Source organism: Coffea eugenioides, chromosome 8 (assembly GCF_003713205.1).
Source record: "Coffea eugenioides isolate CCC68of chromosome 8, Ceug_1.0, whole genome shotgun sequence".
Classification (NCBI taxonomy): domain Eukaryota; kingdom Viridiplantae; phylum Streptophyta; class Magnoliopsida; order Gentianales; family Rubiaceae; genus Coffea; species Coffea eugenioides.
In genome coordinates, this window is record NC_040042.1 from 35,853,661 (window position 1) to 35,867,970 (window position 14,310).

The 14,310-nt window shown below is 32.5% G+C and overlaps 1 protein-coding gene across 1 annotated transcript; it reads right to left on the reverse strand.

The window, feature by feature from the left end:
• Positions 1-1,522: 1,522 nt before the first annotated feature.
• Positions 1,523-5,581, reverse strand: LOC113779941 (cytochrome b-c1 complex subunit 7-like). The gene is made up of 4 exons (XM_027325735.1): positions 5,393-5,581; positions 5,139-5,296; positions 2,049-2,096; positions 1,523-1,899 (listed from the first exon to the last, which is right to left on the reverse strand). The coding sequence occupies exons 1-4, from the start codon at positions 5,484-5,486 to the stop codon at positions 1,831-1,833; spliced, it is 369 nt and encodes a 122-aa protein (XP_027181536.1). The 5' UTR covers positions 5,487-5,581; the 3' UTR covers positions 1,523-1,830.
• Positions 5,582-14,310: the final 8,729 nt, after the last annotated feature.

A 14,310-nucleotide genomic window follows, 5' to 3' on the forward strand; every position in this document is an offset into this window, starting at 1 on the left:
AATTCAAATCTCAAAATTCATGCCTTTGTAAATCCCCAAATTTTTCTTTCTCTGCATCTAGTTACAAAGATGTATATCTTTCCACAGTTTGAAGAGAAAGTTTCTTTTCCCTATATGATCCATGATTTCATGCCTCTCTAAATCCAAAAATTTTTCCTAAAATTTTCTTAGTTTACATTAGTTCCTCCATACAAGGTTTGTAAAATCGGGATCCTACGTAGGATCGATTTTAGTTTCACAGAATCGGATTGTAGGATCGGATCGTAGGATCATAAGATCCTACCAAAAGCTCCTAATTGCAATTAAAGGCTGCAATTCTTTGATAAATTACAAATATACCACAAATATTTTCATTTACTTGCAAAATGGAGCTTCATATTTCACAAATTTACAAAAAATGTACGATCTTACGATCTTACATGATCCTACCGATCCTACATAGATTAATATGATTTGCGACTCTGAATACGATCCGGATCGATTTTGGTTATCCGGATCGTAGGATCGTACAATCCTACGATCCGGATCGCGATTTTGACAACTATGCCTCCATATTGATTAAAAAAAATCTTTTAGCCTTATTTTAATTACGAAATGATGATGGTTGACATCTATTGGTGGTTTGGAGAATGCAAGAGTCGAATAGAAGATGTAGACTCCGGAAGGTAAGAAATTAGAAGAGAAGAACAAATCTTTTGTAGAATTATTGGTGAAATATACTCGGTTTACTTCTAGGATTAGTTTAGTAAAATAAAATGATTTTGATAAAATAGTAAACTTACTACAACATTTATCTAAAGTTAGTTAGTTTACACTGACGGTGTATACAATTTATTCTATATTTTTTAGCATTATATATTTGGAAGACTAAATTCAAAAATCTTCTCACTATATATGACTCAACTGAAATCTTTAATCCAAATTGAGATTTTGTGTTAGGGACCAAATTGATACTTTTAGAGTATTTCAAAGGACTAAATTGAAACTTTTCCAATTTGGAATTGAAAAGGGAAATAGAATGATGGATTGAGAAGGGAAAAGGGAATTTGATGGAATGATGGATCAATTCCTCCCAATATGGTCGGGAATCATGAATGGCCAAATTTTAAGGCATAATTCCAATATTTCAATTTCCATTGCACTAAACCAAACACGCAATATTGAAATTATTGTAATTTCAAGTATCAAAACCCCTAAGCCAAGCGGCCCTAAATGAAATTTACCAGTAGCCAAACTGGGCCAATTTATTTTATTTAATAGTCATATTATGTAGGTTCCAGACTTTTATTAATATAGGATAGAGCACCCGATTTCTAATTTGCGAATTTTTTCTTTTTAATACCACCTATGAATCAGTAGTAAATGTGTTTGGATTGCTAAATTATCTCACATAAAAATATTTCACTTGCATCATAAACATATTTTCCAATCCACCTTTTTATATTCGCAATTATTTTTTATTTTACATGCATCACATCATAAAAAGTGCTACTTTAATTATTCCAAATAATATTTCAAATAATACTCTATCCAAACACTTTGCTGTGTTGTTTAGTTTCTAGTGGTTGATAATGCCTTTACCACAAAAATGTTAGAAACTACTACACCATTTTGTGGAATTGTCCACGAAATAATACAACACGCCTAAACAAAATAAGAAAAACAGAGGCGTTATGTAATTCCACATCAATCACTGACAGCAAATACAGATTCCAAATCTTTATATTCCAAATCTTTATAACACTTCCAGAAGACGTACAGAAAGCAGCGTGATTAGCATTTCCAGCTAAGTCAAGCTTTTCAACAGAACGAGCAAAGATATTGCCGTGGTCACGGTAAAGTGCGCTGATAAAGAGGCTGAGCACCAAGAGCTTCACGTTCTGCTCTCTCCCTCTTTACCTATTCAATGTATAAGGTGTGTTAGTCCACGAGTACTAATAAAGTTCATTGCAAATTTAACTGAAACGAAAGGAAAGCTTAGAACCAAAGGGCAAATAGCAGACAAAACAAGGTAAGGTGTAATAGCATGCAAAATAAAAATCACTTACAAGGGCTAGCATTTCCTGCAGATAGCTTCTAAATGGTGTCTGCTGTACCTGTAAGAAATTGAGAAAGATTTAACGATCAAAAGAGCACCATTCAATGAAAGAGATTTAGATCGATAATGGTGAATACAGAGAAGAAGATGCTTAAAATCCACGATCCAACTAAACATATGAAATATGAAATAAGAATTTACACATAAAATCATGATAATTAAAATCCACCATCCGACCAAACATATGATATATGAATGAACTAATAATTTACACAAAAAATCATGCTTGTACCTCAGATTTCCAGAGAAACCCAAATGAAGTTGAGCAAAAATGAAAAAGCTTATCCAAAACTTTTATGTTTGTAGAATTCTTACTAATGGAACAGCAACAATTACTGTCAATCAGGCCTTATCAACAGGGCTCAGAGCCAAACTAAGATCACACATAATCTAATAATCTCATGGCACAGCAAGTACTTATATCAAGTTTGACTTAGATCAAAGCTTTTCCCCTGACAATTTTACTATGATAACCATATAATATTCTACATTTGATTGGTAGAACGTATGCAATTAGAGATCGCCCAATTTTCAAAACATAACCCCAGGATAAGGCTCAAAGTTAAACAAGCCTAAAAGCCCATATAAAATATGCCAGTGCTGATATCAGTCCCAGCCTTAACTTTAGTAGGCAAATTTTCCGTCTGAAAGAAAACTTAAAATTGCACTAACATTTGATCATGCTCATAAGAGACTTACAGAATAGGCATAATCCAGACACGTAACAGTTAAATTTTGACCTGTGATCATTGGCACAGATGACCTATCCTGAATCACTCAATGTAGACACTATTTTAGAAGTCCATTATCATGAAGCTCCTTTTCCCAAATCCTGGCCTGAACTTAGTTTCTCACCTTGCGCGACATACCACAACAATCTTACATGTGAGAACTCTTTTGTGAGTCACTAGATGTAGCCTCAATACAACTGAAACACTTAAGACTCAAGATAGCTATCCATAAACAGACCCCGTATAGTATCCCAGAATGATGACAGAATTAGAAATGCCGTATACCACAATCATCTGTTCTTTCATCAGCCTGAATTAATTTGTGACCCTAAAGCTCATAAGACACTCATCATAAATTTGGAAACTCTTTTTGCATGTCTGTTGATGTAGCTTTTATAGACTTGACACACTTGAAAGGCACATCATTGCTATTCTAATCTGTCCTAAAACAGCAAAAATAGAGCTTATGTTTTCAGAGAAATATGCCATATTTCAGCTCATAGCAAAAACCAAACTAATCCTACTCTTGCAAAAAGTATTAATGCTCAAACTCAAATCAGAAAATTGTATGCGATTGAGGCTAAGGGGGCTAGTACATCTACCCTTTTTAATCAGTTTCCTTTCACTCTGACTACATAAAAATGTATTAGAACAAGCAAAAACTCCTTACAAAAGATTGATACTTAAAAGAACTAGCAGTAATATTAAAATGCCATGATCATAAACCAAAGAGATAATTAGAATACAGTTTAAAAGAGCTGTTCAAAAAGGAACTAGTTATAATATGACTCCCAATTATCCAGGCAACTAGTGTTTTCAGGCATTTTTAATAGCAGATGTTCAGCAATCGTCCATCCAACTTGCCTGCTAACAGATCTGAGGTAGAATCTTCTCTTCATCTGTCTAAATTTTGCAAAATCACCACACTATAAATCAAAAAAGTGCATCTACCAGATGAACAAGAAAATAATTGATACAAAAACTAGACCCTACGTCGTGATGGATCCAAATCAAAGAAGTCTTATGTTGACAAAGAAGTCTTATCAGGTGGTGTTGAACCCTAAATTGTTAACAGAAAAATGAAGATGTCTTCTCTAATGCCAAAGCAATCAAGTGCCTACATGCTATCCAGACAACAGCCAAGTTCATTTATTGATGCAAACCGCCAAGTTCATGAGAACTAGTAAAATCCACGTAAGGTAAGAGAATATCTTAGTCCAAGATCATTTATTTATCTTAGTCCAAGTTCATGAGAACTAGTAAAATCCACATAAGGTAAAAGAATATCTTAGTCCAAGATCATTTATTTATGAAGACAGATGGTGGACTCCAAATGTTTGGAAAAGATCAATAGGAGGCAGTACAACTTCAATTTAACAAGCCCTTAGACACGAAAGGACCAAGTGCAATTTCCTCCTTTTGTTCTTTTACTACACCATACTCATCCATATACATTCAACTGAGGCACTGCAAACTTAAAAAGATACAAAGAGTACCAAAGCTGCTAATTCTACTAAATATAATCTAATTAAACTCTCTACCAAAGAAGAGTTAGAAGAACATGACAAAACCAGCATAAGAAATGCCTTGCTATAATTGCTTCAAGTCTTCATTTTCTCTGAGAACTTAGATGTTCACTTTCGACCTGTCTTTTACCATCCTGAGACAAAATGACCTAAACGTGACAATAAAAGTGAATGAAATGATCAAGGGTAGATGTACAAACATGAATGGTCAACAGAAAAAAAAATCTCCTAGAGGGATGCACGAACCAGAACAGCTCATTTCATTTTTCCTTCATTAGGTTTATAAAGTGCCTACTTTCCACTTGCCACCTAGATTTCACACATTGCACCATAGAACAGCTAAACTTCCTTGACTGTCCCACCAAATTTTTTTTCTAAAGATTATATTGCTTGCATCATGAATTTATTTTTCAATCACCTTTTTATCTTACATACATCAAGTCATAAAAAGTACTACAGTAATTATTTCAAATAATCTCCTATCCAAAACACACTCTATCATCTACTCCTAGCTAAAATATCTTTCCTTCATGATTGTCATCACCGGTTAGCTAAACAACAAATTACATCGAGTCGTCAATACAATAACTAATAAAACTCACAACCAAAAGTTAAAAGCATTAATCAGATAGTTCTAACATATTAATATAAGTAATCATACCTACTTATTAACTATCTAATCAACAGATTCTAAGACCAAATTGTTATCGAAATAGGCAAAATTATCCTAGCGTTAATACACAGGGAAATACACACAAAGGATTTAATAAATATAATAAAAACCTGGAGATCTTCAGGGAGATACTGATGCTTCAGGGAGAGGTCCATAGCGCGTTTGAGGCGTTGATTTCTGGCGTCAACGATCGGTCTCGGAAGACGATTCAGAGCTTCCTTGATGTCCAGATCGTACATCGGATCATACAAATCATCGTATCGAAGCCCTAGATGATAGAAAAAAGAAAAATTATCATAAAAATAGCACAAAAAAAGATGAAATTTTAGGATTGGAAATAAAGAGGAAAAAGAAACAGATTTACCATATTTCCGAAGACGGCGGTCAAGAGCTTTCTTGTGGATAGCGGCGAGAGGATTCCTCTTTGGGTCTACCAGCCACCGTGCGAGCGACGCCATTGTCTCCTTTCTCCCTTCCTTTCTCTCTCTAGAACTGAAATTCTCTCTCTATTTCTCGAAGCTTCTGTTTTCTTTCTCTGGTTCAGTTCTCCAGCTACCCGGTAATTATTTAAGGATAATTTCAGCTTTAGTGCCTTAAGTTCGTAATTCGTATGGCTTCGGTCTCTTACATTTAAGTATACCTGGCAATTGGGCGGGTTGGGCGGGTTTTGGACGGATTAATATTGGATTTTTACTTAAATGGGTTATATTTAACCTACTCAACTTTAGATTGGGTTAATTTTAGATTGGGTCATATTGGGTTATGTCAAACCCATGATTCAAATATGACCCAACAAATTAATTAATACATTTTAATACATAAACTTTTTCACATATATTTTAACACACAAATTTTTTTTTTCACATATATTAACACATTTTCACATACATAAATGTATTTTCACACACACAAACACACACTCACTTCTTAAGTTCCTTGGAAACACATCATAAATACAATAATATTTTATATTGCTTGTATTGTGAATTTTAGATAACAAATTATACATTTAAATAGATTAGCTAAAAAAATTGTTTACTTTGTACTTTTTTTAATATTACTAATTGATTGAAACTTATTTTTGTCATAACTTATTAACACTTTTACTATTCATATCTATTTTATTGTAAATTGCAATATTCTATGTATATAAATTATTGAATGCTAAATTATATTATACTTGAAAATGTAAGTAAGAGACATATAATTTGTTGTATAATAATTTTGAAATTATAGAAGATAAGTTAGTACTTTAGTCCTTATATTCTAAAAAATTTTGATTCCACGTTGATTCTGCAAGTTGAGTCCTAACTTTACCCATTAATTCAATTAATCTTGTTGAAATTGCCTCTTCCATTAAGTTTAGTTACTTGTGCACACACTTGTTAGAAAACAGGATTTTGTGTCGGAATTTGTTTAGCTAGTGTAGTAATCTGGGTTTGAAGTGGATTCTCCATCTTCTTGTTCCCTTGTGTCTCCATTGGATCCTTCCCTTTCCCATAGTCACTTTTCCTTAAATTTTTTAAAAAAATACTTAAACAAATGATGGCCAACTATATTGATTCGAAGTTAATATCATGATATATATATATATATATAATATATATTCGAAGGTATTTTTTTATTGATTTGATACAGTTAGATAATTCATCACCTAATTAATTAGAATCATCTAGGATCATACATGATGCTATGGTCATATTAATATTTTAGAATTACCACAGTTCTAATATAAAGCAGAAAATATTATATACTTGTAAAAAGTACTAGTATTAGTTCCCAAAAAATTATTAAGGAAAATCCCAAACTTTTTAAGAAATAAATGAGAGGAGAATTCATGAACTATTGACATTTTCACCACAAAAAAAAAAAGAAAAAAAAGAGGAGGAAAGCAACATACTTTTAAAAGGCATTATAAATTATTATAGAAATTGAGCAAGTTTAACTGCTGTTATAAAAGTAAAATAAGCATGATTTTTTATTTCAATTTTCTTTTTTATTTTAAATAAAAATAAAAAAAAATGATTGAAAAAATATATATATATATATATATATATGAGAATTTTAAATACAAATTAATTAATGAATTATTAACACATGTCCAAATGTAAATAGTTGGGCATATGTGTATTAAATCTAGTATTTATTATTTTGAATTACTTTTAAACAAGTTGGATATTGGGTACCCAAATAAAAAACCTAACCCGCCCAATGAATAAGTTGGGTTGTTCTTACCCAACCCAATAAAACCCATAACCCAATTGACCCAACCCATCCTCTAAAATTAATGGACGGGTTGGGTGAGTTGTTGGGTTTTGGACTTTTTGCCACCTCTACATTTAAGCTTTAGTACATTAAGACCCTTCAAAATTCAGATTCGCCGCTCATCTTGTGAAGACTACTACAATTAAATTGTGTGACACGCTAACATTAGGGATAATTTCAGAAACATCCCCTGAGGTTTCTAACACTTTCACTGACGTCCTCTAAGGTTCTCAAATTTCATTTACCTTCCTTGATAGAAAATTGGGCCCCATTGCTGACATCATTTTTTTTTTTGTCAAAACGATAACATTTGTATTGATTTAAAACTTGATAATACAAGTATGCTTTACAAAAGGGACAAGCTGCCCTCACAATCCTTTCTTGCTAGATCTTTGATCCAGCTCGGGAAATTTTATTCCCAATATATATCATTAACTAGCTTCAAGGCAAATTTTGCTAGCCTATGACACACTTCATTTCTTTCCCTATATATAAAGGAGAAATTGCATTGATCAAAAAACTCCCTCAGCTTTTGTATATCCTCCAATATCACAGCATAGTTGCAATTGTTGCATGAGACTGTTAGGATGCAGTCTATCACACTTTTGCAGTCTGATTGTATTTCAATCTTCCTGCAGCCTGCTTCTTTTCCTAGTTGCATTGCTGCTCTGATTGCCACAGCCTCCTCTAGTTCTGGTTCCCCTATCTTCCCTATTGCTAACATCATGAAGGCCAAAATTACCAATATATCTTATGAATTTGGGGTTTATTACTACTGTTTAGTTGGAGAAAAAGGCATCTAAAGTAGTTAATTAAACTTAACAGCAATATCACAAATTTGATGGCTAATGCATGAATTAAACCTAGATTAGTGAGGAAGGTGCCAATTGAGCAACAATATTGGCCCCATTTTTGTACCTGCTATGATTTGACAAGGAGATGGAATCACTTATGTGACATTCTAACCATATAAAGTGCAAGGAAAGAAATATATACAGGAGAAGAAACAGAGTAAAAAAGAAGAACAAAAATTTGGAGGAAATTGTATTAAATCAGTGCTCCTAATATACATTGGATTAGTAGCAACAAAGTGAAGAATTTTGTTGTTCTGAAATAGTTGCAACCATAGCAGTACTGGTACGAATTCTTTGTTACTTTGACTTTCTGTTACTGGTGTTGCTTGATCAGCCATTGCATCTTTGATTGTTGCCTAAGTCTTGATATTGAACATTCAATTTGTTTGTTAAGTGAATTTTTGAGTTGATTATTTACACTTAACTTAAGCCATTGCATATTATGTGTGTTAACTAAAATTTTGAGTTAATCATAATGTTGAAATCTTGTGCTACACATATACTGTGAAGATTGGTTGATCATAATGATTCCTATGTTAATGAAAGTTGAGTAGCGTGATGCTAAGTTATCACTTATCACGCCAAAACTTGTCGCAAAGAATGATAATAGTTTGAGGGTGTAGAGGTAGTTAAGCTGCTTTATATACTATTGCTACTGAAACAAAAAATTGGCTGTTGCAATTTCTGCCAAATAATTGTTACAAGGCAAATCTGGTGCTTACAAGTTTTTGTATTGCACTTACACCTCCTCAACTTTAGCAAACATTCTAATCATTTAATCTTTTTCAATCTTCTACTAATACAAGGAGCAAAAGGGCATCCCTGGAATAAAAATATCTTCTCACACATGAAAATAATATTGTAATATGATTTGGACTACATTGTTACCAAAAACTCAAAAGCAAGGGAGGTTAGTAAAATTTTGAAAACCTCAAAAGATGTCAGTGAATTTGTCAGAAACCTCAAGAGAGGTTTCTGTAATTATCCCTTAACATTACTACACGCACTTAGCCTTGCCATTGTATATACACAGTGTAGGAAGATTAATCTAAAATAAAGAAGGTGTTTAGTTTAAATGCATCCAAAGGACCAAATATGCAGGGCCATGTGTGTGCATTCAAGCACAGAATTGAGTGCAGGGCTATTGTATAAAGAATTGAGTGCATTCAGGTAAATGTGTCTACATATAGTAGTTACCAATATGCACTTGTTTATCAATTAAATGTATATCTAATTGATCCAGAATCACCCCTTGTTAAGTGACTTTCTTTTTATAGGAAAAAATTTGGATAGATTCTGCTCCAATTATTATCACGGATCAGAACATGCCTAATAAAATTACGGGTTACTTATACGGGTTCATACAAATCGCCAATCAACACAATCTAATGAGGTTAAAAAATGCAATATTCTATAAGAAAACAATCCGTCCTTACCAACTGAATGGATATATTGCGGCGTCAAGTGTTTATAAAGTTGTGACAAATATATATCATAGGAACAACTTGTTTGTCTTGTAAAAGCCTCTTGCAGAATCTTTTTTGCCTCTTTTATTGTCTTATTCTTTTTCGTACTAAACTTTTGATGCGATTCTAGAGAAACAATTATGAGTGAATGTAAGAGGATAGGAACATAGACTTAGAAATAAAATTTGATCGAACTTTGGAAGAAATTTGGGGCCGTTTAATGGCGAGTTTTTTATGTGTTTGTATAAAATTTTATTGTAACTTAATGTAGAAATTGTAGGAAAACTTGTGAATTTAAGGGTTTGGAGAAAAAAAATTTCTTTTTTCTTTCTTTTTCTTCTTTCCTTCCTACTCCCTCCCTATTGCTAGCCATCGGTCGCTATCACGACCACCTCACCCTTTTTTCTCCTCTCTCCTCCTCATTTCCCTCTTCTCACCTCTCCTCCTCCTCTTCCTTCTTCCCCCTCTCACTGGTCGCATGATCGGAGAGGGAGGGGAAGAGGGATGGAGTTGAGGAAAGAGAGGTGGGGGAAGAGAAGGAGGGGAAGGGAGAGAGGAGAGTGGGAGGAGGAGAAAGGGGAGAGAGAGAAGAAAGAAAAAAAGAACTTGTATGTTTTTGGATATATTGAAATGTGTATGTTAAAAAATTTCGGGTGTTTTTAAAGGGTTATTATGAACAAAATTGTTAAAAAAAAACTTGTGTACTAAAAACATAACAAAAACTTGAGTGGCAAACTTGTCCTTAGTTTTACTTGTTTTTTCTAGATTTACTATTGGGTTATTACCACTTTATCCCCTAACGATCGGTGTCACTATCAATTTCCCCCTTAACGTTATCTTTTAGTCACTTTATCTCCAAAACTAACAGTCAAACTTAACGGAGTTTGTTAATTAAAGTGAAAAATAATGTTATCTTCTTAAAATTATTATCACTTTACCCCCATAAACTGTAGCCTCATTATCAATTTACCCTTTAGAGTTATTTTTTAGACAATTTATCCCACCATTAAACCAACTTAGGAAGTTAAAAAATTTTAGAAAAAAGTACCCTACTCTTTGTATAACAAAAACAATACAAAAAATTTAAAGTAGTTCTTCTCCTTTTTAGTTTCAAGAAAAAGAAGTCAAAACATTAATCTCTTTCTTTTCGGCAATCTTATTAATATTGAAAAAAAATAGAAAGATGGAGGGAGAGAGAGAGAAAGAGAGAAAGCTTAATTCCTTTTTTTTTTAAATACAAATAAGAAAGAATTACATACTTTTATTATTTTAAAATTATTTCACTTTTCTGTTTAACCCCAAATTTCAATCATAATCCCGACAATCTTAAAGTAATACGATAATGTTAGATTCTTCTTTAATTTCTTTCTTTGTAAAATCTAATTTTCCGTCTCCTTCTTTCTTATCTTTTTTTCTTTTCTTAGTATTAATAAGTGTGAAAAAATAAACTTGAGAAAATTCTTTTATTTTTATATTTTTGGATCTCTTAAAGTGAAAAAAAGGAAGAATAATCCTTCTAATTTTTTTATTTTTAATTATATATAAAAAAGGGTAAATATATTTAAAAAAATTCTGACCATACTAGTTAGATTAACGATTATGTAAATACCTAAAAGTAATGTTAGGAATTAAAGCGATTGTATCACTATAATTTAAAGGGATAAAGTAATAATAATAATGTGGTAATGCTATAGAATAAAATGATATTTTTGTCCAAAGTTTTTTAACATGTTGAGTTCAATTACGTATGGGGATGAAGTTATTTTTAGAGAGTAATCTGATAGTAGTGATATAATTTAAAGGTACCATGTGATAATAACCCTTTACTATTTGTATTATACTTGGAAGTAATGGAGATGGTCCCAATTCACAGGCTTTTTCGCACTTTCCTTCTCCTTTCCCACTCGTTTCATCTAACCAATTTAACTAAAAATTGGGCATTCCGTGCCAATTTACCATGTCGGGAAACATGTATGAATGCCATAAGTGGGGAATGATGTAATCATGCAATTGACCTATCAGGCAAGCTGTTTGAGGAAAGAGCATCTGTTAAGGCGGTATTTTGAAATTAACCCTTAAGTCAACTTAGCCAAGCGATTGCGTTTGAGTTTTGCTCCAAAGGATAGAAATGGTAAACAAGCTCTTGTTACCCTCTCTGCCTTTCGTAAATTTACGAGACGAAAATGTTACCCATTGGAAAGCTTTTCCAAATAGTTGGAGAAAAGAATAGTCGAGTAGTGAAGGGAATGTTGATAACAAAGGCATTAAAAACATAATTATGTTGTTTAGTGCTTAAATACAATAATGTTGTTAAACTTGGACTGGATTCGACTAAACTATTGGGCCAGGAGTCAATTGATTTGATAGGTCGGGCCGTTCTAAAAAATTCACTGATATCAGCATGATATCATAATTATTTTATATTTTTATAAGTTTCAGAAATATTGCAATTAAGTTCTTTATTATATTCAGCCAATCATAAAAAATGTTCCAAAAATATTAGGTTTGCAATCAAATATACACATAAAAATTATATATAAAAATGTGACTTCATGTCTAAAATACATCAATTCTCCAAAACTATTTGAAAAACTAAATTAAAACAAATCATACCCAATTAGAAATCTTTTTTGTTGGAAATATGGCTTTATAATGCAAGTTGGAATCACTATAATAAATTGACAAGCTGATAGAGATGAAAACTTTTTGATATAGAGATCAATTAAGAAGCCAGTGATTTTAGTATTTGCACTAAGCGGGTGACATTTTCTTATTCCTATTAATAAATGAAAGTTTTACAATTTATGTAACTCAAATTATGTTTAAGGAAATAAGAAAAAAAAGTTTGAGAACCGAGTCAAGTAATTGAACTGAGTTTACTGATTTAACCAATTTTTGACGATTTTAATTGGTTTTTTTTTTTTCATCAAAGCGGTTTTGTACAACTAACGAGTTCATGAAGAACGTCGATTCATGGTCAAATCGGTCAGACTGACCAGTCCAATCCAAATCAAACAACACTGCTTAACTATTGATAAAAACTTTCTTTTTCACCGTTGTGTCTAAAAATCAATGTCTTGTTCATCAAGTGTTAATTGCATGTAATATTTTGGGTATATTCTTCTTGATGACGCCATGATGGAATTAAGTATGTGATTGATTTATTTGTTTATACGATGCAATTAGACTTCATTTTATTCACATTAAGATGATGATGAATTAACATACTAGTGTCTACTTACATGAAATCCCATCCCTCCATACCCTGATTCATGCAGTTTATATCCATGTAATTAACTTGTTCATCAAACATATGTGCTAACGTTTTTCTCCAATACCTTCTAAAGTGGATCGAATGGAGTCTAATTGCCTCCTTATCATTGTAAAAAAGAAAAAGTCAAATCCGAGGTAAAAATAACTTTAGTAGTTACTTGCTAGTCCGAAATTCAAAACCTGATGGACTCTTTTAATTTCCCCAAAGCCATTTACGCACTATCCATAATTATAAAATTTAATATCTATACTATATATAAAGTTTGAGACTCCTTAGGGTGTGAGTCATTTTGTGTTTTGCTATTTTTCCTCTTATCATAAAGGGGGTCTTAATATTCTACCAAAGAAAAAAAATTACCATAATTTCCTATCTGTCCAAAGTTTTACGTTTTAAAATCTCCAAGTTCATCCACAACCCTTCCATGTTTATTCATTCTGTTTTACAGTCTCCAAAAATCAAACATGCTAGCCACTAATTTTCTATTTCGCTTCTTCATTTTTGTTTTCCTACTTTTTTTAATTACCTTAGCACATAACTTCTTTTCCTTTTAATATTTCAGTTTTAAAGAAAAATAATTTTTACAAATATTTTTAATTTTATTACTTGAATTTGCCTTGAGCACTAGCTACATTTATAGCCTCATCAGGCTTTGATGGTAGAGAAAAGATTGGTCCATTTACCAAGTCCCATGTAACCCTAGTAGCTGATAGCTAGATACATATATTTATTTTTATTTTTCTGAGGCAAGTGATAGATCTATCATCTATGAAGATTTTTATCTCTGATGGAGGTGCAATGGTGGACTGCTCACTTGAAAGCTGAATCATTTGCTACTAAACTCAAACTGCTGGTTCTTTCTGCTACTATTTGGCAGCTATGGTAGGAGAGGAACAGCAGAATTTTCAAACAAGCCAACAAGACTAATGTTCAACTTATTGCAGCGATTGTGAAGATCATATAGTTATCTTGTGCTTCTTGTGAAAGTGCTCCAAGAACTAGGGAAAATCTGAAACCGGTGCTTGAATAGGGACTAGACCACAGGTGTTTGATGAATTAGATAGGACTATAATGTATACTATATACCCATAGTCATATGCAAATTCCTGAGCATATACCATATAGCAATAGGATCGATGACATGAGAGCAGATAGGAGTTTTACTGTAATAGGTTGAGGACATATTGTATAGTTTCTAACAGAATCAATAAAGCTCCTACTTTGAAAAAAAATGAAGATTTTTAACTCAACGTTAGGGAAGCAGCATGGCTGGATCCTCTCAAGCTAGCATAGAGCGGAGGTACTTCACTTGTCATTCGGTGAACATGTCGGAGCTCTTCACTATTGCCGTTTGCAATACAGAAATTTCGATTTGGTTCTGGACTCGTTGATGAATTCTGCAAATTTGTCATGGCGGGATGGAATT